This window comes from Spermophilus citellus (genome assembly GCF_964194105.1).
Source record: "Spermophilus citellus genome assembly, chromosome: 4".
Lineage (NCBI taxonomy): Eukaryota > Metazoa > Chordata > Mammalia > Rodentia > Sciuridae > Spermophilus > Spermophilus citellus.
The window spans coordinates 119392809-119416268 of record NC_138185.1 but is presented as its reverse complement, the minus strand read 5'-3'; the positions used below and the strand labels follow the sequence as shown (position 1 = coordinate 119416268).

The following is a 23460-nucleotide window of genomic DNA, read 5'->3' as shown; positions in this document are numbered from 1 at the left end:
ACCGGATCTCAGGCTCAGAGGCACAGAGGGTCTGATGTTACTAAAGCATGTCCTGGCTTGTCTTTCTCTGTAAGAACCCTACCACATGGACACAGCCAAGGCAAAGCTTTCCCAGGACCCAGGAGACAGGTCATGATATGCTAAACACCATTTGCACCACAAGAAACAGTGAACAGTTAACTTCTAAATTCTAAAAGATATCACTGATATCCACTCTATGGAGAGGACAAAGGCAAATGGGGTTGACTATCTCCTTTGTCCTACATGATCCACTAGCCAAGGATGGAGTCCTGGAAATGAGTTGGCCTTGGAGCAGCCAAATATAGAACAATATTACAGATTAGCTGCATTACCAGAGCTAGACTCTAAACTGGAGAATCATCTGAGAAGCATCCAGAATACTGAATTATTACCCTCCATTAGCTAGGGGCTTACCAATTGGAAATGCACATCCCCTCTTCTCTCACAACCCAAAAACATTACCACATTCGAGCTGTCAAGCCCATGGCTTCTCTTTAAAGAAATGAACAGCCCAAAGATTTAACTCATCCGTCTTCTCAGTCTATCTACCTTTTATTCACCATTACTTTTAGCAGTCGTTTTGATTCACAGCTGAAAAGCAAAGCAGGCAACTATTTCTCTCTGTGGATTTGTTGTTATCAACGACAATTCTGATGACTTCCAGAGAAAAATGTTGGAAGTGACATTACTAATCAGATTAACAGCCAGTGTTCTTAACTCTTGCTCCCAAGTATTTCATCTCCCAATGTGTAAAACCAACATACAACAACAGGCAGCCTGTGTTGGGAAAACTCCGGGGTCAAGTTCCTTGTGGGGGAAACTTCACATTCAAATTCAGTATATGTCACAGGGAAGTCGCCATGACTTAGGCTCTCCTGTTTACTGAGAGATGCTGCAGAACCTCTTAATCACATCTTCAATGACCCAGCCAGATTGGTCCACAGAAGCCTAACCTCTTCTGTAAGAGAAGGCCTAAAATAAAGGTCTTGCATTTCTCTAAGAGAGATCCATTCTTTTCAGGAAGAGAGGAGACTACAGTGAGAGTAAGTGCACTACAGAACAGAGAAGGAAGAAAACAAAGTCCATCAGCTGGTGAATGGATACACAAGTCTGGTATATATACACACAGTAGGATATTGTTCAATAATAAAAAGCATCTCCACATATCTGACATTTTTAGATTAGGGATGCCCAACTAGAAAAGTCTATGAAACACTCCAAAATCCAAAAACTTCTAATATCTGCAACACTTCTGGTTCCAAGCATTTTAGATAAGAGATATTCTCAACCTGTATTGACATATGCTACAACATCATGCTAAGTGAAGGAAGCCAGACACAAAAGACCACGTGTCATATAATTTGATTTAGATGAAATAGCCAGTAAAGGCAAATGCAGATCAATGGCTATTTTAGACTGGGGGCAGAGAGGGGATGTGACAGCAAATGGACATGAGGGAGTTTTAGGGGTGATAGGTATGTATACTAGGTTGTAGTGGTGGTAATACAACTCCATAAATTCACTAAATTATTGAATTGTAATCTTAAAACAGGTGAATGTAATGGTATGTAAATTATGCGTCAGTAATTTTAAGCTAGAGAGAAAAAAGACTGCATATTCTTTGGGGATTCCTTAAAAAAGTTGAGCCTTGGGCTGGGATTATGGCTTAGTGGTAGAGAGCTTGCCTAGCATGTCTGAGGCACTGAGTTCAGTCCTCAGCACCACATTAAAAAATAATTAAATAAAGTTATTGTGTCCATCTACAACTAAAAATATTTTTTAAAAAAGTTGGGCCTTAGGCATGGGGTCATAGAATGTGGAAGCTGGCAGGATATCATGACTCAGTACTTGCTTGCGCTATGGAGAAGGTGAGGCCTCTGGGTTGACAGCCACTTGCGTAACCTGCTTATACAATGAACAGTCAAGTTGGAATCAGAACCCAGGTCCCATGGTTACTTGTCCGGTATGTCCTTCACAGTTTTTCTTCATTAATTTGCTCTATATGAACATCCTGGGCATTAGCCATGTAGATAATAGAATATATACACAAACTGATGTGCCCGAATGAAAGATCAATGTTTTTTTGTATATAAACCATACTGGATAACCCATGATCTGATTCTTCTCTGATTGCCTTGGTGGTTGTATATTTCACTCTCTTGACTTCTCCATACTTTTTTTTAGACAAAAATCCATGACTGTTTATCAGCTATAGATTGAAGTTTCTTTCTTACCCTAAAGATTCACAGATGAGTTTGTTAGAAGCTGACTCAACTTCAAAAGTACATCCAACAGCAAAATCCCAATTCAAACCCAGCCACAGAGGCTTGTCTTCCTAATAGAAATAGAAAATAGATCTTTGCTTGACACAAAATTAAAATGTGATCCAATTATGCAGAATACAAAGGAACTTGCTGTTCAATTGCCAAAAAAGCAAATAAAAATAAATCACGCTCTCTAATTTTAAACAATGATACCATCACCTTAATTACCTTGGATTTTACTACCATCCATTTCAAACAGTACATGGGGAATATGGTGAAGAAATACGCATAGAAAAACATCACACAGTTTAAACAAACACATGAGCAAAATAAGAATTTTTAACAACTTTTTGAAGACAAATTGACCATCCTGAAAATTATTAGTATGCTTTCGGCATTGGTCACAAATGTGGCCTGAAGATCTATGTTCCCTTAAAATTTATATGTTCAAGCTCTCACCCCAATGTGATGTTATTAAAAGGTAGTCCCTCTGGGAGGTGATTAGGTTTAGGTGAGGTCATGAAGGTAGAGTACTATGATAAGGATTGAGCCCTGATAAGAAGAGGAAGAAACACCTCCTTTGAATGCCATGTGAGGGTACAGTGATAAGGTGGCTGCAAGCCAGGAAAGGACCCTTACCAAGCCCAAGCCTGACAGACCCCGAAGCTTGCCTTCCAAGCTCCAAACTGTGAGAAAATAAACAACTGTTGTTTAAGCCACCCAGTCTACAATATTTTGTTATAGCAGCCACAGCTGATAAAGACATCTCAAGACTTACTTCATCACCAAGTAGTACTTGGTGCAATTCATTACTGTGATCATGGCTGTATAACATCCCTTTCTCAGGAACTTGATCAAGCATTACTTTTTCATATGCATTCAGTGATATGAGAAAATATTTAGCCTCCCTTGATATGCATTTTTCAAGGGGCTATTCTTGTAGTGACTTACTTACACATTTACAGTCTATCTCCCAATGCTTTTTGCCTTGGCATAAAGTGAAAATTAAAATAGAACTGCATATTTAGCTCAACTTCCCTGTCACAGAACCAGTCCCTAACTTCCTAAAATGTCCTTCAGCCTCAAAATGATGCCTGTCTCCAGACTGCTTCACTTTTCAGTTGTCTGTGTATGCAGGGGCCCATTGCACAGATGCTCCTGTGAAGTGGGGGGTTCCCCCAAGAGGCAGGTGTCTCTTCCGCTAGACACACGGGAGAAATCTGCAGTTAGCAAGGAGGCTGGGAGAGCTTTGCTGACCTGCACTGTGGAAGTTCCGAATTTAAATATACCAATGACCTCACGCACAAGAAGGCTCCAAACAGCCTGGAGGGATTAGAACATCTCTAGCCAGTCTTTCTTTCTCTGACAAAGCCCAGCATTCTCTCCCTATTCCACCTAAATAACCCGAAATGACCCTTCAGCTGGTATTGAAAGTGGAAAGAAAAATTCCAAAACGAACTGCAGTATTTGTGGGCAATGAGGCTTGATCTGAGCCCCAAACCAGATGACTTGGGGAGGATGAGGATTCTGTTTCAAGTCCCAGAGGTTAACTCTATACCCATTAAAAGTGAAGTAATCCCCAAATCACAACCACTAAATTATCAAATCCTTATATATGCCCTGGTTTTCTCAAAGGACTTAGTTTACCTTAATTTGTTGAAGGAAACAGGCAGGAACAGAAATGACAGAAGTATTTCAAAGTTATAACTATGAACAGCTTTTTCTTTTAAAAGTCTGTATCCTTAAAAAAGAATACATAGGGGCTGGGGTTGTGGCTCAGCGGTAGAGCACTTGCCTAGCACATGTGAGGCACTGGGTTCGATCCTCAGCGTTAAATAAAATAAATTAATAAAATAAAGGTATTATAAATTAATAAAATAATTTTCAAAAAATATTTTTAAAAAAGAATATATAAATCAACTTACTGAAAGCTTGAGCCACAGAGAGGAAAAATTCCCTCTAAATAGTCCAACTCTAAAACAACTAAGAGCCACAAATGTCTCCTCCAAACCATTTTCTACAGGCTACTTGTAGATCATAACCCAGCCTGAACTCCTTCACCAAGAGCCTCAACTCTTCTGGCATCTCTGTATAGACAGGCCTGGCCCTGGTCCTCTGCTGCCTCCTGGGATGGTGGCCAAGAGAGAGCAGTCAAGCCGGAGAGCTCCCCAAAGTGGTTCTCAGGTAACCAGTGGTTGGATTTCATCTCGCGTGGGTTTAGCTTTTGCTGAGGCAAAAGGAGGCGCTTGGCCTGGGTTTAGAATGATTTCTGTTTAAGTTTCTTCAGGGCTCAATTATAAACAGCTCAAATAAAGGCCGTGCTGTCCTGAAGGGCACCTTTCAAGAGAAACAAAAATACTTAACAAAAGAGGACTGTTTGGCTACCAGTGTCCTGAGCAGGGTCTGAGTGGATAACCGGAAGGGCTTTCTGCAAAGTTAGAAAGACAGAGAAGAAAACAACAGCAAGAGAAGAAGAATCATCACAGATTCACCCACCCCAGACCTTCCTTCCTGGCAGAAGTGTCAACAGATAAAATAGCAACCTCTTTGAAGAAAACTCCAGCCGGAGCTCAGCTTTCAGGTATTAGAAGACACTGGCATCCCAAGGCCTCCCACTGTCAGATCAAACACACACAAAATAGTTCCTTCATATTGGCCGGGTTTCCCCCACACCATAAAAAACAGGCTTTTACTTTAATCCACTTACCACACGGTGGGTGCAGGCCTCTAATTTCACAGCACAGAGATAACACAAATAATTCACATGACACGTGAGTGAGCTAGGGACAGGGCAATCACTGAACTCCCAGAAAACAGCAGACAGCCAGCTCCAGCCTCACAAGGCGGGCAAACAGAGGGCTCTTCCAACAGGGCAGGCCCCCTCCTGGCTAGTTTGGACTTAAAGATAAGGTCAGCCTATTAGTGTCCACATTGTCTTAAGTCCACCGGTCCCCCTAATTACACAACACTTCCCAGGTTCTCCCTGGGCTGCAGCACTATTAACTTCCTGCCTAGACTTCCAGAGGCTGTTGCATATAAGAAAGTCCCCCGAAAACAGGAGCCCAACACATGCAGCAGTGGCAATCTCACTATAGCATAACCAATGTCATTGTCTGCTTCGCCAACAAATGCTTGTGCGTTTCTTTTTGTCTTTCTGGTGAACTTCAAAAACAAAACATCTTCTATTTAGTTTCCCATGGCTGGACCCTTCCTTTGAAGGTCTCACACCCTTTCTCAAGACCCTCTTTCAACTTTCTCTCCCACACAGCCTCTCTCCCAGGGCAATGCAGAGACCTCTCCAAAGCTACTATTCATTCCATTGCTCCAGCCTTGAGGTTCTGCCAACTGTGAGGCAGATTCCCTTTAGAGACAGGATAAATCAATGCTGGGCTGTGTAGAAAGTTAAAAAAAAAAAAAAAAAGGCAGCAACTCTTCACTTATCAATTAGGTATGTTGGGAAGGAAGGATTTCCACCAAAGTGGAAAAAACACAAACGCAACCTGAAGCAGCACAGGGCACCATAACCTGACCCAGGTGACCCACATCCTTATTTTCTCAAGCAGATGTACAATCTCCAGATCTCAATCTTTTCCCTCTCACTTCACCATTTATCCCCTTCAATTTCCTGACCACACCCACCTGCACTGATATCACTTCAAAATCCATAAACATGACTTCATGATTGCACAAATTCAATCTTCCAATCCCGTCAAAAGTGCCTCTCAGAGCTGGGCATGTTGGAGTGTGCCTGTCATCTCAGTAGCTGGAGAGGCTGAGGCAGGAGGATCGCCAGTTCAAAGCCAGCCTCAGCAGAAGAGAAATGCTAAGCAACTCAATGAGACCCTGTCTCTAAATAAAAATACAATATAGGCCTGGGGATGTGGCTCAGTAGTCGAGTGCCCCTGAGTTCAATCCCTAGTACCCAGTCCCCCAAAAAGTGCCACTCAGAGCTGGGGCTCCCTGTCTGCAGATAGTCTTCCCCAGCCCCAGGTTCTGGCTAAATGTTTTTCTTCCCTCCTAATATTTCATGTCATACACTGTCACATGCCACCTGCCAGACTCACATGTCCATCTGGCACCTCCAACTCATCCCATCCAAATCTTAACTCACATTTTCTACCCACTCCACCCAAGTGCCTTGGCCAATAATTCTGCCCCTAACTCTGGGGTGGACTCCTATCAGTCCCTCCATCATGCACCTCTGATTCCATCTCCTGAGAAATTCTACCCCCTACACACTCCAGTTAAAGTCCTGGCCTGACATATCCCCTTCAAAATCATCACTGAGGTCTCTTCCCTGGGTTCACTATCTACACTGTCAATTCTCCACCCCTTACCTAAGGTACTTTTACTTCAGTATCTTACCAAAAAGAAAGCAAGCATTTTTTTACTTGCTCAAAATTTGGGGCCTATGGGAAAAGTCCCCAAATGCTTAGTGCATGGCCCCTGCCTACTTCCTGTAACTTGATCTCTTGGTCCTCACCAGCACCTTCCTTGGTGAGGCCAAGCCACATGACCTGAATGTACCATCAGTTTGCACCTCACACCTCAACCTGGAATGCCCTCTCTCTTTTTGCCTAAAGAATCTCCCCATTGTTCTCAAAACCCAGGCAAATATAATCACCTCAGTGAGCTTTCCCAGACTCCTCTCAAAGTGTTCTCCCCATCTCCTGTGTGCTATATACTTTGTTAGTATGGTTATTATACCACTCTTTGCAATTTTCAAATTATTCTATCTTTTCTTCCCATTAAATCCCTTAATTCAACTTTGTCCCTCCATTGACCAACTCGGGCCTAGCACAAAGTAAGTGCTCAATAAACCCTTGAGGAGTCAATGCAAGGAGACAGCATATCACACCACCTTTAAACAGCTAAAGCTTTCGAAGAATATTAGGTTTTCTTGCCTCATTCCACTTTCCCTCAGCTGGCTCGACTTTCACATATTGATTCTAAGCTGCACCGTCACTATCATCCTGAGGGCATTCACTGAATGCCCCAGTAAAAGGCAGAGAGATATGAGACAGAACACTGAAGACAATCTACAACCCTGCCCTCGAGGAACTGAGACCAATGGGAAGATAAACACAGCTGAAGCAGCAAAATGTGAATTCAATAAAGACTGTAACTAATGAGAGAGGAAACCAGAGTATGTTTGTGACTAAAAAAATTAATGGAAAAGACCAATTAATAAAGTAATGTTGTCAAATGCCATGATAATTTTCATTATAGCATTTTATTAGGCACAATATAATATTGATATTTTTTTCTTTCAGGATTGCAATAAATTTCTCCACCAAAAATATTCTTAATCCAGATGCCAGGCATTGATGCTGCCTTTGCTCTCCTTCATTCTTCGTGGTGTTTAATATCAACATTGTTGATTTGGGGTACAGGGAAGCTCACAGTTGTTTATGAAGCAAATTTACTTTCAGTATTTTGACCATCAGAGCAAGTACCGTGTGTGTGTGTGGGTGTGTGTGTGTGTGTGTGAGAGAGAGAGAGAGAGAGAGAGAGAGAGAGAGAGAGAGAGGGAGGGAGAGAAATATATTCCTTTTATGTAAATATTTTTAGTTGTAGTTGACACAATACATCTATTTATTTATCTATCTATTTATTTATTTATTTATTTATTTACTTATTATGTGGTACTGAGGATTGAACCCAGGGTCTCGAACACGCTGAGTGAGCACTCTACAACTGAGCCACAACCCTAGCCCCTTAAATATATTCTTAACTGCCATAAAAACTCAATTGTTTGGGCAAAGTCTTTCTGCAGTTCCAGTTTACCAGGTAATGGTGTCAACAATGCTGCACAAGCAAAATCTTGGAGTGAGGGCAGAGAAAAGATGAAAGGCCACCAGCAAAATCCCTTTGAGATGCTCCTATTGCAGAACACAGAGCAGCTTTGGAGGCAGCAATCCAGAGTGGAACATGGACCAGGGAAGTTTTCAGAATCTCCTTGAGATACCTTTCTACTGGTTGGAAACTCATGGACAATAACTGCCAAACTATACCCTCAGTACCTGGCCAAAGAAGCCTGTCCCCAGAAGGGGAAAGAAATACAGTCACTGGAACCTAACCAAGGTGTAGTATGTTCCTGGGTTTTTAAATTTACATGTCTCACTGGGAGCAGCCACTCTAAATGATACCTTCTCAGAGCCTATTTTTTCAGCTCCTTAGAGTTGGGTTATGACTTCAGGCATAAAAATGTGCTTCTATCTTTCTGCTGCAGAAGAACTTGTTTTACTAATCTTTCCTTGAGAGACAAATGACAAAGGAAAATGACCAATGTTCCTGGACCCTTAACACTTCTTTGCTAACTTGAGAAGTGCAATGAATAGAGGCTCTCAGGCATGATGACAAGCATGAAGAGGCTAAAAACAAAATACAGAAAGCCTTGCTTTCCAGCCTTGCTTGATTCCTTTATTGACTTGACCTGCCATAACTGATCACCCATCCTCATTCAGCTTAATCATTAAAATGTAACATGAGTCAAGAAGTTTCAGGCCAGAACCATACATCTTCTTCTTAGTCCGACATCTACATACATGTGTATATGCTGCATGTTTATTTTCATGTATGACATTCACACTTTATTTTCATTGCTGAATGTTCAATATATTATACCCCCTCCTCTTAGCTAGAGTCTGTTTCTTAAAGACCAGCTACTCGAAGTCTCTGTGTATCACCCACACTATCACAATACAAATTAGACAAAATAGATGCTTAATGGTGTAATTCGCTTTACAATGGCACTATTATTACAGCATTACTCTATTTTCATTATTACTGCATATTAGAATCAGCTTCCAACATGTTTGAGTGAAGAAATAAAACCACCTAATCACAGTGCCAATTAATTCTGTAAAAGTCATGCAGTATATCAAAACTAAAAACCTTTTTCGGAGCATCCCAGAAAGACAGGATTCCACTCTTGAGTCATTTCCTCCAGCTTGCTCTGCCCTTACCTCGCTGTACTTTGACCTATCCTAGTCCAGTTACAAGTAAAGTCAATAAAAGACCCGTGGCAAGTTTAATTGATCCTCTAAGAAAGGATATTATAATCCATCAGCACTCCCTATCCTTGCGCTAACATGATTTTCCCAGGTTTACCCAAAACTATTGTGGTACCAATAACCACTCTTTCTCACGCTGCTCTCTCATCAGCTCAAATACTGTAACAGCAGAGTAATTTTGAGCAGGTTGTGAGTCTCTGAGAGTATTGCTTGCAAAGTGCATGTAAATTATTAGATTACATTACAAGTGAACGACTCAGCAGTGGGTCACCACAGTGGAGCATTAATGTAGAACAAGTTGAATGGAGCCCTTGCAGACAGCCTTCTCCAATGGGATTTTTTGGCAGGGAGGAGAAAGTGAGTGAAGGAGAAGGGAGGGCCAGGAACGATAAGATGCTAGAACTGAGAGCACAGAGCATGGTGGGAAGGAGGGGTCTACCCCATCCTCGAACTGGGAGAATTAGTCGTGGGGGACCACAGGAATGATGGGGTTGCAGGGAGGGAGGAATGCGCAGTCACTTCCGGTTCAGCTGAAGGCATGAGAGGTAACATCAGGAAAGCCCAACAAGTGGTGGATGGGTTGAACTTAAGTGATCCGTCCTCCCTTGGCAGGACCCAGCCCAGGGTAACTGAACTGCGAGATGGGGGCTGGATCCAGTCCCAGAAATGGACCTGGCAGTAAGAGGAAAAGCGTCAGAACCTCCACTGATGCCCTGAGACTCTTGCTTATTTCACAGAGCAGCCAATCAGCATCAAGGAGGGATGATCCAAGCAATGGTGACTGGACCCACTAAGGAGAAGGGGACGGTGGTGAGGGGGCTTCACCACCCCCCACACCTGCTCCATCATTATTGCCACCATCCCAGGAGCTACTCTTAATATTTTCCAGGCTTCTTGCCAAGCCCTGAGTATTCATTTTTATCACACTTGGTCCTCCCAAAGTACATCTGCAGCATCCCCAATTTTCAGGTGAGGAAACAGACTGAGAGGTCAAACAGCACACCCAGCCTACGACCCAGGTCTCTCTCACTCCAAGGAAGCTTCTAACAGCCAGATAAATGTACTACTCTCCCAACATGGGCAGCCTCAGTCTGAGTTATTCAAGACTGGAGCAGGCCTGAGCGTGCAATGGAGGGGACTGGTGGATCCAGGAGAGTGGGAGGTGGGAAAAACAAGGGTCCAAAGCCCAAACCCAGTTGGAAGTACAAGCAAGTTAGAGATAAGTTTGCAGAGTTCAGAGGGCTGAGCTGGTCTCTTGAGAAACAAAGAACTCTGCACAGCAACATGGGAAAGATTACTTGCACAGTTAATGAGCACCGTCTTTAATCAAAAATTGAGGATTAAAACATTTGTCCATGATCCCTGTCTTGGGGAAACCAAGCTTACATACAAAAAAAAAAAAAAAAGCAGTATAAGACAATGTAAAAGGAACTGGCAGAGGAAGAGTTACATGTTTGTTGCATGAGCAAGGCCTATGTGACTGACAACTATCAAAGGGAACTTGGGGACTTCAGGAAGGATAGGGTGGATCTTACTGTAGTTGAATTGATGGTAGGATTTCCCATAAGCAAAGACAGATGAGGACAGATTGGGTGAGGGACTGGAGGAGGGGAAGGCTGAAGGTACATGAAAGGTATAGAGGTGAAAAAAGTCAAGTTCAAGGTAAGAGGAGAACTGTTTGAAGTGTCTGGACCCAGTGGGTTACCCTACAAAAAGCCACCACTAGAACATAAGATTCAGGAAGGCAGGAACCTGGCCTCTCTTGTGTGCTACTTTATCCCCAGAGTCTAGCACAGTGCCTGGCACACAGTAAATATTGATTGAATGAAAAAAAAATATATACCATCCTTGGGCTCTTGCACACTGATGTATATTCAAAGCAAGGGGTGGGGATCCAAGTATTTATATTCTAAACCAGTCAAGGCAGATGCATATCTAAATGAAATAGGATATTAATGAGCATGTGCTAAAAGTGGCATAAAGATACTGTATGATTATAATAATAAGTATTTACATTATTTGTCCTCCCCTACTTCCTCCTTGGAATCATAATGAGTAACACCTGGAGCTCAACATCAGTTACTGTGGAAACACTTCCCTCCTCCCTCCCACTGCCAGGCCCCAGGCCCCTGAAGGGCTGCTTCTACCCCATGCCCAGGATAGGGTTTTTCAGATTTGCAAGAAGCAGCTCATAAATAGATCAAGAAACCAATTTGATGGCTCATGACCTGTATTTTAAATAATAGCGCAAAAATAACAGTGCACCACAGCTAAAGGGTAAATATTTTATAGCAAAAGTTTATTTCTCTTGCGTGTCTGTCTCTATGTGCAGATTCATGTGACTATGTGTATACTGGCTCACAATATCTATGTTTCTCATTGTGGACTGCAATATGAATGTTTCAAAGATATTACTCTAGAGGGTCAAGAAGTTCCAAAATTAGGACACTCCTTTTAATATTCAAGATGAATGACTCCAGTTTTCCTGGCTGAATGTGACTGTCGAAAGGTATTGCTCACAGCTGGGCACAGTGGTGCACACCTGTAATCTCAGTGGCTCAGGAGTTCTGAGGCAGGAGGATCACAAGTTCAAAGCCAGCCTCAGCAACTTAGCAAGACCCTATCTCAAAATAAAAAATAAAAAGAGCATATGATGTGGCTCAATCGTTAAGTGCCCCTGGGTTCAATACCTGGAATCAAGAAAGAAAAAAAAAAGGCATTGCTCTTTGCTCTTGGGCTGGTAAACTTGGACCAGTAACACACCAAGTTTGAAATGAGTTTCTTCATAGCATCCCCAGCTTCACAACACAGAAACAATGGTTTTTTTGGGAAAAAAGATTTATTTTTAATAATACATACAAAATGCAGGAAACTCAAAAAATACAGAAAAGCAAAAAAAAAAAAGAAAGAAAGAAAGAAAGAAACTCAGATAATCCCACCATCTGTAGATAACCACTTTATTATTTCATTGTTTTGAAATGTTAATTTATTGAGTCAAAGTTAATATATTGATAGAATTATAAAATATCTCTTATCTATACATGTACACACACTGGAATTATTTTCACAAATATAATGTGATTCTCTGCACACTGTGATGAAAGCTGTTACTTTTCATTTAGCAACAGGTTGTAAACTTTTTACCCATTAAGAAGTACCTTCCCACTGCAATATGACTTTTAATGGCTTTGTAGTACTCCATCCATAGACTTGCTGTTTCACTCTCCCTATAAAAGGCACAGCAGCCTTCACCTTGAAGAAAGAAGCTGGCCGGAGAGACACTTAAACGCACGGGGTAAGATGCACAACTCCACAACCTGTGACTTCCTCTCTACTAAATCAGAACATGAGACTCAAGAATTATTTTCACTATGCTTTAGAATGACTTTACTGACATAGCTATAAGCTCACTGGCTAATTTTTAATTAATAATAGACACGTCCAATGGGATTTAAAAATCACAGTTACTGACAATGTTCCATTATTGATGCATAGCCAAAATGACTCTCACTACTTACTTTCATATATACATCTACTACCTAATTCCACATTAGTTTCTACACATACCTTAATACCCTCAAGGGGTTTCCTGGAGGAAAGGAAATTCTGAGAACCCCAGCACAGCACACAAGTGGAAGGAAGATTAGTTGAGAAAGTAGACCTGGAGTCCTGTCATACCCTTGCTATGGTTTTGGACATACCACTAGATGTCGGTGAGCTTTGGTTTAAATGGAGGGATGAGCTAGAGGGTTCTTAGGTCCCCTTCTGGGTCTAACACACTGTAGTCCAATAAAATAGAACCAGTGGCAATACCATGAGTGAACCTCACATATCTAACATATATCCCCAATCTCAGATTAAAAAGCAAGTTTTAGCCAGGCATGGTGGTGCATGCCTATAATCCCAGTGGCTCAGGAGACTGAAACAGGTGCACCAAAAAGCCAGCCTCAGCAACTTAGTGAGGCCCTAAGCAATTTAGCGAGACCCTGTCTCAAAATAAAAAATAAAAAGGGGTGGTGATGTGGTTCAGTGGTTAAGCACCCTTGGGTTCAATCCCTGGTACCCCCCACAAAAAGAAAGAAAGAAAGAAAAAGCAAGCTCTAGAACATTCAAGAACCCATCAATTCTCCTAGTGACTCTCTGTGGGGAGAAAGTTGTAGAACCTCAGTAATCTTTGGCTGTGTCCCTCCCACTGAGAAACTTGACAATTTCTGGGTCAACAGGCTGGTCTAAAGAAACTGCCCTGGTTCCTACTCCCCCGACCCCACGCTCCTCCGAGGTAGGTGAGGAGTGCCAGCGATGGCAAGAGCCACACCAGCAGTTTCACACCTATCAGCATCAGTCAAGTAATCAGGTCACTAACAGAGAAATCATTCTTTATTACCAAATTATTTCATTTTCCTTTGCTTTCCCAGTGCTTCATCACCTGGACAATTGAGAATTATGGGCAGTCCACCCTCCCAGCTGCCCCGTCCTTTCAGATATAATATCCCTGTCACACAAATGTTCCCGGGAGTGAACGCTGTAGTGTCACGTGGGCTTTTCATCTTCCACTGGTTTTATAACTAGAAAGTGAAAATGAAAAGCAACGCAGTTTATTGAAGAGGTTTTAGGCTTGCTAAATATACACATTTCCTCTGTGATTGGATGTTGAAAATCCACTAATTTCCACAGTCACTCCTCGCCGTGACTGGCATCGATCACATGGGTTGACATAAGCCTCTTTGCTTCTGGAAGGGCAGAATCACATCTGGTTGCCTTTTTCTCCATCTCTGTCCATTTCTTCAGGTCTCTTGAAAACTAATTGGAAGAGTCAATAAACACGCCCACCAATTCCTTCACCATCCCGGTAAGCAGATCAGCGTGCCCTTCAACCTGTTCTTGCTGTTTTTCCAAGTATTCCCTTACCTGCCTTTGTCAATTGGCATTCTCGACAAGTTCGTCATAACTTCTCAAAAGTGTCAACTTTCCTCTTTTCATTGCCCTTGTTAAAGATAATTTAAAATTAGAAAGTCACATTCCCAGCCATTTCAGAGTCAATGCTAATTTCATTTTCTTTTGCACAGAAGTCTCTTTACCCTCTAGAGATCCCCTGCCTTCATCCACGGGCCCCCCGCTCCCCAGCCCCAAACAGGCCTTCTTAATCTCTGTGTGCACTACTCCCTTCCCCTGACACCACTCTTATCTTTCCCCCAAATACTTCACCCAGTGAGACACACTTTAGCTGTGGTTCTCCTTCCTTCACTCCACTTCGGAGGGAAATGTCTGTGTCTAGAGATTGTAAAGTCACCTTCAGGAAAGAAGCATACAGTGGGCTGTCAATTAATCAGGACGAGACAGGAAAAATTACATCACGTGCAGCCTGGTGTCTCAGCATCTACATTCACGTTTGGGGGATCAAAAGGATTTCTCCCACACAACCTCAAATTCTTAGTTATACCTTTTGTTTGGTTCTAACTGCTTCCCCAACTAACAGCACCATAGTTAATAGTGTGGAATACAGTGATTACCATACCTCATTATACAGTCAAATGTTGCTCTATCATTTTTCCCCTTCTCTGGAAATTTCATCTTTATTCTTTGCAACCTGTCTGTTTATCCTCAGTAGCATTCTTTGCCTATAAATGATTTTATATTCTCTAATTTTTAATCCCACTTGTAGACTGACATATAGATTTTGAGCCTGTTTCTTTCCCCCTGTTAAGCACAGACCCAAATGTGGCCATTCTTGTCACGTGTACAATTCCATCAAGTTTCAGATTGTCATTTATACACAATTTTATTTCTTCTTACTCCTTTCACACACGCCTACCACTTACGTACAGCAACTTCACTACATTCATATTTCATAAACTTCATCAGTATTCAGCCAAATCCTCCCCGGAAGTAAGCTAGGTATTTTTAACAGTGCATTGCCTCTTGCACTGGCTTGAGGATCCAATACCAAGTGGCACATTTTCCTGCACCCCAAATGAGTTCACCTATTACGGTCTGTGCATACATGCAGAAACTCCCTAATTGTTTCAGAAAACTTGAAGATAGTTCATGATCGAAATGCCAACACCCGTTAACATGAAGATATTCAAGGCTAGGGATTGTCAATCCCCTATACCATAATACTTCCTATTCTTTCCCAAGCTTTGATGGAGTTTCAGAGAAAACACACCTGCTGATATAGAAACTCTCCCTGGGACAGCCTGGAGTCCTCTGCCATGTTTTAAGGTACATGAAATCTGAACCCTCAGCATCAATGGGCACTGCACAAGGCTCTCCAACCAGTCAGCAGGGCCCCAGTTCAGTAGATAAGCCAATCACCAAGAACCTACAATGCCATGCCACTGTTAATGTGCCATAGCATGTAATGTGGGAAGACAGTTCACAATGATGACATGTCAGTTAAAGCCATAAAAATCTGTTAGGGGGAAAAAAAACTGTTCTTCCATGAACACAAGGGAATTGTTACCTGTAATTCCTTTTAGCATCAGTATGTAAGAGCTGAAGCAAAAGCCAGCTCTGCCTGAATCATAAGCTGTGCTACATCCATTCCTCACCACACCCTATTTCACCCTATTTCTGTAGACAATTTGATGTCTTTGATCCAACTACAATGACAACAACAACAAATAATAGTCAGTTGTTACTGACTAAAAAGAACACCAAGACTCCCAAGCTGAATTCCCTACACTGTGACATCCAAGATATAAGCACATACTATCCTTAGGTCAAGTGAGACGAGCCCAAGGAAGCCAGCCTCTGACTGTGGTATGGCTCCAAGGATGCTTTCCATGTAGGTGGTGCCAACTGAAGCCCAGGCCTGAGCTTGGAAGGAGAGCTTCCTTCTGCACAATCTAAATGTTCTTTACCGACATTCTTAAAGTTTTTCCTTCTAACCTTTGAGCTTTCTAACACTCGGGACTCATGAGCCCCTTTGCCAAAGATACCTCTTTAACCTACCTAAGGAAGAGGTAAAATTAGCTGGCATTTCTGTCCACCATTACATGGAGGGAACATTACATGATGTTATGGTAATATAGTAAATATATAACTTATTGTAAGTGTAAGAACCTTCCTGAATATTTAAGAATTAGTTTGCATCTCCTATAACTCTAGAGAAAGAATTAAGAAGACTAGATGCTAGACGGAATTTTCCTATATATTAAAAACCTCAATTAACCAGAATCAACTAATGAAATTTCTAATTTGCTGCTTGCAACTTAGAAAACAAGGGAAGCAAATAACAAAACATTCCTGCTGAGGATTTAACAAAAAGAAAAGAAAACAATTTTCATGCTGGGATCAAGACAGATTAGTCCAGTCTCTGACACTGTCTCCATTTATAGTTCTGTAATGTACAATCAGAATTCATACTCAGAACAGTGACCCTGTGGCACCATAAGATTATCAAGCCTCAAGGAAAGATTCAATTATATCCTCAATGTTCTTTCTAGGGTAGGAAAGGGGACCAGTACACTTTAAAAAACATTCAATAAGGAAAAGAGAAAAAAAAACCATTTCAGATTAATCTACTGTTAGTCAGAAAAAAATCAATTCATCAGTAATGCCTTGGTACCCTTACAGAAAAATCATGGTTTACTGAATATTAATCAACACTTGAATGCTGATTATTTGGGATTTTTAAAGCATTAATTCAAAATGATACGATTTTATTTTTTAGCAGCCTACAAAGATGGGTGAAAAATTTAACAGCTTAATTCCAAAGCAACCCTTCCTATTGTGAATTAAATACAAAAGGTAAATGTAAGAAAGTGATGTGGGGAGAGGAAAAGAGAAAGAGCAGACTATTCCTGAATTCTAACCAAGGAATACAATCTCCACATTCAGAAAGGATTGTACATTCTAAGTTAGTGTTTGCTCCAACCACTGAAGGCCTTTCAAAAGGACTTTTTGCTCTGGAGGAATTTATCACTAATCTGGGATCAATGGGTCAGGAGTCTCCATGAGGGAATGAATGATGCTGACCTCAAAGTCCCTGTACATGGCTCATGGAAGACAAAGAGGGTGGGCAGCAGATATCCTGTTAGGATATATAATTATAACCCCCCACACACACACATCATACACACACAGGGCAGTTACATGACATCTCTTTTCCCAGATGCCTGAAATGCAGTTAGATATTTTTGCTTTCTCAGATGCAGGAGTACGTACAAAAACTTAAAATAATAATAATAATAATAATAATAATAATAATAATTCATCAAGTGGACTAGGAAGATGGAGGGGAAAGGGAAAGTACTCTCAAAAAATGTAGCCCAGAGAGTCCACACCACACGGAGAGAATTTTCAATAACACCCAACTCAATCTGTCCTGCTAACATTACACTACAAGTTCCTACGAGGGGGGGGGGGGACAACCACAACAAGGAATCTGGAGAAAAAGTACATCTTAACTCAGAAGTGACAAGAAGATTGGCCAAGGGCTGGTCTTACTGGCATTCCAAAGGTCAGGTCCACAGAGTATTCAGTTTGCTTCCAAAGAGATTCAGCTGTCATCAAACTCCTCAGACCACTGTCATCACGAGGCCTGGCTATCACTGTTCCCATTCTCAGGCCTCCTTGTGTCCCACTTCAGGAGTCTGTGTGGAATGAGGGGGTATGTGCTGTGTGCTCCCACCTCTGCTGCCCCAAACACACAAGCAGAAGGGTCTCATCCTGAGGGGGCATCAGTGCAGGCTTCATTAATTCAAAATGATATGATTTTATTTTTTAGCTTCAGTTTCAGAAACAGAGACATTTTCTAAAGTCAAGGGCTCCACATCATGCCTGTAGGTTTTGGAAAATTCCAGCAGGTGACTAACAAAAAGAGTCTGCTATAAATGTTTTAGCCACTCAAGACTTGAATTCTAGATTAATAATTCAATACTTTTTAAGAAAGAAGGGGGGGAGCAACAGAAAAGGTTATAACTATCATGAAATGCATTTTCTAAAATTATTCTATTACATTTTTAAAGCGTATAATTATAAATGTTTTTATGAGCAATTTACCGGAAAATTAAAGTCCCTCAGTTTAAGAAAAAATCACTTTGTCCCTGTGGCAAAGGATTTTCTCCCAGCCAGGAGCACTTTCAAACTATAGGGCTTCATTTATTCACTGTAGAGAAGCCAGATTCATGCCAGAAAAGTTGATCTGAGAATCCATCTCTAGAAAGGGTGCTAACTTGCTAAGGGAGGAACCTACTAGAAAGTGATTCACCTGAGATTAAAGGGAAGAGAGGAGGGGACATACTTTTACAGTCAAGGAGTTTTGTGGTTCTAGAAGTCCTCAGGTCTACAAATAAATTGTAGGCCCTGTTAACTGATTTTAAGTCAGTCTAAGCCAAGCTTCCAGGGGGTTCGATCTCAACCCAACCGAGCTTTTTTTTCAATGTTAATCCCATCTTTTGGCTTCGATTTTTCCCTTAGGTCAGCTTGCTCTAAAAGCCTTCAACCTTCTGCACTGGTGTTGCAAACCCAGTGCATGGAATCCAGCCCTGTGAGGATAACTTTACTGAAGTAAAATATGTAAGCTTCCGGCATGCATATAATAACGAGATTCTGAAAAAGGGTTTTTTAACAACAGTTATGTCACAACGCTCATGGCTCCCTGAAGTCTCTGAAAGCCTTGTTAAATTAAAGATTCGCTGTGGTTTTTTTCCGCTTCATTCTTACTTCCCCTGTTGCCTCTTGCCTGTCTTTTTTTTTTTTTTTTTTTTCTGGTTTTCATTGTGCTGTAAAGATGGGACTGAATGACACCAGCCATTATTAATACCACCTAGAAAACGGAAGAGTTTCATTAAAACTGCTAAGGTTCCCTGCAGTTGTAAGGATGGGGGGAGGTCATCTTTCAGATTATAAAGTCACACATCTGATTTTGGAAGCTCAGGCGCTAAAGGTACACAGCCCATTCACACTTGAATTCCCAGGAGGTGGAATTCAGCAATAGCCTCAAGTCTATCTAGGTAATGTCTCATGAGGTCACCTCAATGTCATGAGAATCCAGACCACATTCTCTGTGGACTTCAAACACTCACTGGCTAGAGGCTAACCGCTATCTTTTGGGGCAGCATCTCCCAAGTCAGAAAGCTTCTCATTTTCCCCAATGCAAAGAACTCCACTCAACCCTCCTTGAGGTTGAAAATGCTAATTATAAGGTGATGATGTTTGCTTTTCCTTTGACTCGTGTGCCTTTATGTTTTAAGTATTTAAGAGGCGTAATCACCTAGTGTGTAGGTTAATTTCTTTCCGATATTGTAATTTATGCAACATTAATACTGGATGCCAGCTCCAATTTTCTTACTGCTTACACTCTGGAAGCAGACTTGCATATTCTGCCAACTCCATTACATCATCTGAAAACCCAAACATTTCCCATTTTCAAATCACTCTCAACTACCAGGCATACTTACACATTCTCTCTCTTTCTCCCAGCTCACACACAAAGATTGGTACCCCTGAGGAGCAGACGCTACATCTGAGGTTAAAGTCTGCAAATGCACATAATTTCTGGAAGCTATTACTACTGCTGTGTTAGCTAAAGGATGCCTCCATCTCTGACCTTCCTTTTTCCATTCAGACTGTTATATAACCTAGTGCCTGCGTGCAGGATGTGAGTTGAGTGTTTGGGCCTTACCTCCCCCCTCCCACTAAATCTCCTAAGAGCCATGGCCAGGGATGGACAGAATGGGGGGGGGGGGCTCTAAGAGGAAAGGGGATATAGGTCAGCAGGTCAGCTGCATAAGATGCATCCTACTCCTAGTTTATCCCTCTCCCCTTTGTGCTGAGCCTAGGTGGTATTGAATGCCCCGGCGTTATATAATTTGCAAGAGCAGCAAGTTACGGATTTGCTAGTCGGTTCTGCAGCTTGCCACCCCTATCTCTTGCAAGAACACCTTCTGGCAAGAATGACACCTGAAGATGCTAATAACATACCAGAGGGGGGAGGGGCTGAAAAGGGGGGGGTGATAACACAAACCAGAAATTAGTGCCGCTTCCTATATACTATGCTCCCCCTTCTTAAAAAGAGAGAGAGGAAAAAAAGCCTCAGAAACACATGAAGGGGATTTTCTCCAGTGTTTCTGATTAACCCTGTTACATAACCCGCTCGCATTCCAAATCCACCGTCTCAGGGTCTAAATATACTCTTTGCAGCCAAAAGCTCTCCGCACACAAACTCACCGATCTAGCTGCAGGTCCGGCCCCCAGCCCTCATCCCCTTTCCTTTCGCCCCAGCCTTACTGCCCCCCTCTAGCTCAAACCACGGTTCGGCGTGGTCACTCTTCAGAAATCGCCTTTAATTAAATGTTTTTCGCGTGTGTCATCCTGATGGCTTTTACTGTACTCGAATTCCGTGAATGGGAAAGCGCCCGGACAGGGGGTGTGGCTAAGGTGGGGCGGGGGGGGGGGGATAACTGTAAAACAGCCAGCACATGATCAGCCATATTCCTACCTCCAACTATAACATCGAAGAGGAAGGGAGCGGCTCCCAGGGCCGGGTTCGCCTTTCCCCAGCCCTCCCCATTCACCGCCTAAAGCCCAGTGGCTAGAGGAGGGGGCGCGCTGGGCCGGTGCCCAAGCCGGGGTTGGAGAGATCCTCTCTGTCCCCAACCCCGGGCAGCTCCCGCTAGCCCACTTCCTCCGGAGTGACAGGCGTGATTTATACATTATTTACAACAGTAATTAAAGCCGTAGCTTCCTCCTGCTCTTTGAAAACTCCAGGCGCATTCAAATAAATAATCCCCCATACCCGAGGGGGATAAGAAAAAAATCCCACATCAGGTTCAAACACCTTTAAGAAAGAGAGAGAGAGTAAGCTTTCCTCAACAACCTACTTTAACTAGGAAAACGCCAGGAGGGACATCGGAGCCCGCCCCCCAGCCCCCATACACACTCCAAACACCAAAATGAAGTGTACAAATCTCACAGGGAGGGCAAAAATCGCTCTCACTATCCAACCAGCATTCAACTTGCACTAACCAGCCCCAGGTTATTGCAGAAACACTAGGAATCTCAGAAAGGGAAGGATTCCCAAGGCAGAAATAAGTTTGGGTGCCTATCGAGCTTTCTTGCTCTGCTTGTTTTCTTTGTAGCGGCTGACTCGACTGCGCGTGGAGTGCCCCACCTGACCGCCGCCCTAGGTGCGCTGGCGCGCACACGCCCCCGCCAGCTCGGGCGCCGGGCTCCGAACCCGGGTCTGCAAACTTGCGCATCTCCCCTCGCCGCTCCCGCAACACAACTTGGCTAGCACCTCGCGCGCCCGCACCCTGTTTCTTCTGGCCTTTCCTCCAAAGCCCAAATCCATCGCCGTACTCCAGAGAGGGTGCCCGCGTCGCCCCCAGACCCCGGAGCGCCCCCTCTCCTTAACCCCCGGGGCTTCCCCGGTTACTCACTCCTCCCACCCCCAAGCTCTGCGGGGGACCGAAAACACACCCCCGACTCCAGCAGCTGGGGCCGAAACTGTCAAAAGGGGAAAAGGTAAAGGAGGAGGAGGGTGGCCATAAGCAGATACATATATTTTTTTTTCCTTCTTAAAAGGACACTGCCGCTTTAAAAGTTTCTTTCCCGGGCCCCCACTCCTTGATTCTCCGTATTTTGGGGAGCGCATTTCATTTCGGCAACGCGGCTTTCCTCCTGTCTTTGCAGAAAAATCAAAGCCAGGGGTTGGGTCCGCCGGCTGTCAACCCTCCCGCTGCCTCCCCCGCCCCCCTCTCCTCGCGCAAGCCGAGAACGGGCTGCAAAAGTTTGCAACATTTCTGGGGGGCGGAAGGGGGAGGGGCGAGGGGGTGCTCCGGGCTTCGGGCGCAGCTGCAGGCTCGCGCTCCGCCGCGGGACCCCGCGCCCTGGGCGCCTGCTCCCGGCCGCCCCCCGCTCCGCGCCCGGGCTCCGCCGCCCCCCTCCCCAGCCCCTCTCCAGCCTCCTACCTCTGCTGGTGCTGGAATAGCTCTGTCTGCGCACCGCGGCGGGCGGCTCACTCTTGCGGGCGGATTCCTGGTTCAGCGGGGTCTCCCTGGAGCCGGCGGCCGCGTCCGCGCCGCTGCTGCCCGGCTCGCTGGCGGCGGGGTCGGGGGCTGCCGGAGCTGACTCCATGTTTTTTCCCAATGTAGAGATCGCTGGAGATGGCGAGCTCCGAGACTCCCTCTATCTTCTGTTTTCAGAGCAACTCTATGGTACCAAAAAAAAAAAAAAAAGGGAGAAGGAGACGGGCGAGAGCAGGAGGGAGAGAGCAGGCGGCGGCGGGCGGGCGAGCGAGAGCGCGAGGGAGCGCGCGGAGTGTCTAGGTGGACGTGTGTGTCCGCCCGAGAGGGGATAGGAGGCGGGTCTGGCCACAGGCAGCGCTAGCGAGAGCTTCTCCAGCCGGCCCCCACACCCACATTCCCCACCCTCCAGACCCCAGACCGAGAGCCACAGACAGGCTGCCAATTTAGGGAGGTGGGGAAAAGAGGGGAGGAGGAGGGGAGTTCCTCCTGCGCCCCAATCTTCCCGTCTCCTCAACCCAGGGACAGAAATTTAAATCGGCGAGATGAATCTGTGTCTACTTTTGAGACTCTCTCGGGAACAGAACTCACCCCTATCCACAGCCAGCCTGGGAGGAGACAAATGCGGTTATCCACGTTGAGAAATCTCAGGTAGCTCCCTGCCAGCCCTATCCAGGGCTGAGTGGAAACTAAGAAAGAATTAGAACTGGACTAACACCCCAAAGAAGGAGGAGAATGGAGGACGTGGCACTTTTTACTTTGAAACGGGACAGTCAGTGGGTTTCCAATCTTGGTTAGATACGTATGTGTGCCTGAAACAGATTTTGTGAATCTAGTATCGCCATCGACAGCTAATTTCTGGTGTGGTTGAAAGAGGTCGCTTTCAGCTCCTTTGCTGTTTCTTCAGCGAGGAATCCAGAAGCCAGCCGTTTGGCAGGGCACTTTTTACTGAAGAAAACTTTGGCCTGTTTGTTGGATGACTGTCTAAATTGCAGAAAATATGCCACACTGCCTCTAACTCCTGCGTGGCCGCTGATTGTTGATTCCCACTGGTACTTTTGCTGTTAAGTGTAGTCTTGCCGTAAAAGATTGATATACTAGCGTGGTATTCAAAATGTCTGGATGATAGAATTAAGATACTCCTAATAAGTCACATCATTGAAAGCATTATTCTAAGATCTCCTTCAT

At 43.7% G+C, this 23460-nt stretch overlaps 1 protein-coding gene across 1 annotated transcript in view; it reads right to left on the bottom strand.

Moving 5' to 3' along the window:
* Positions 1 to 23168, bottom strand: part of RORA (RAR related orphan receptor A) — a 686592-nt gene extending 663424 nt beyond the window's left edge. The window contains exon 1 of the mRNA XM_081289523.1: positions 22219 to 23168. Coding sequence (XP_081145649.1) covers positions 22219 to 22384 — 166 coding nt within the window. The 5' untranslated portion in view covers positions 22385 to 23168. The remainder of the gene's footprint in view (positions 1 to 22218) is intronic.
* Positions 23169 to 23460: the final 292 nt, after the last annotated feature.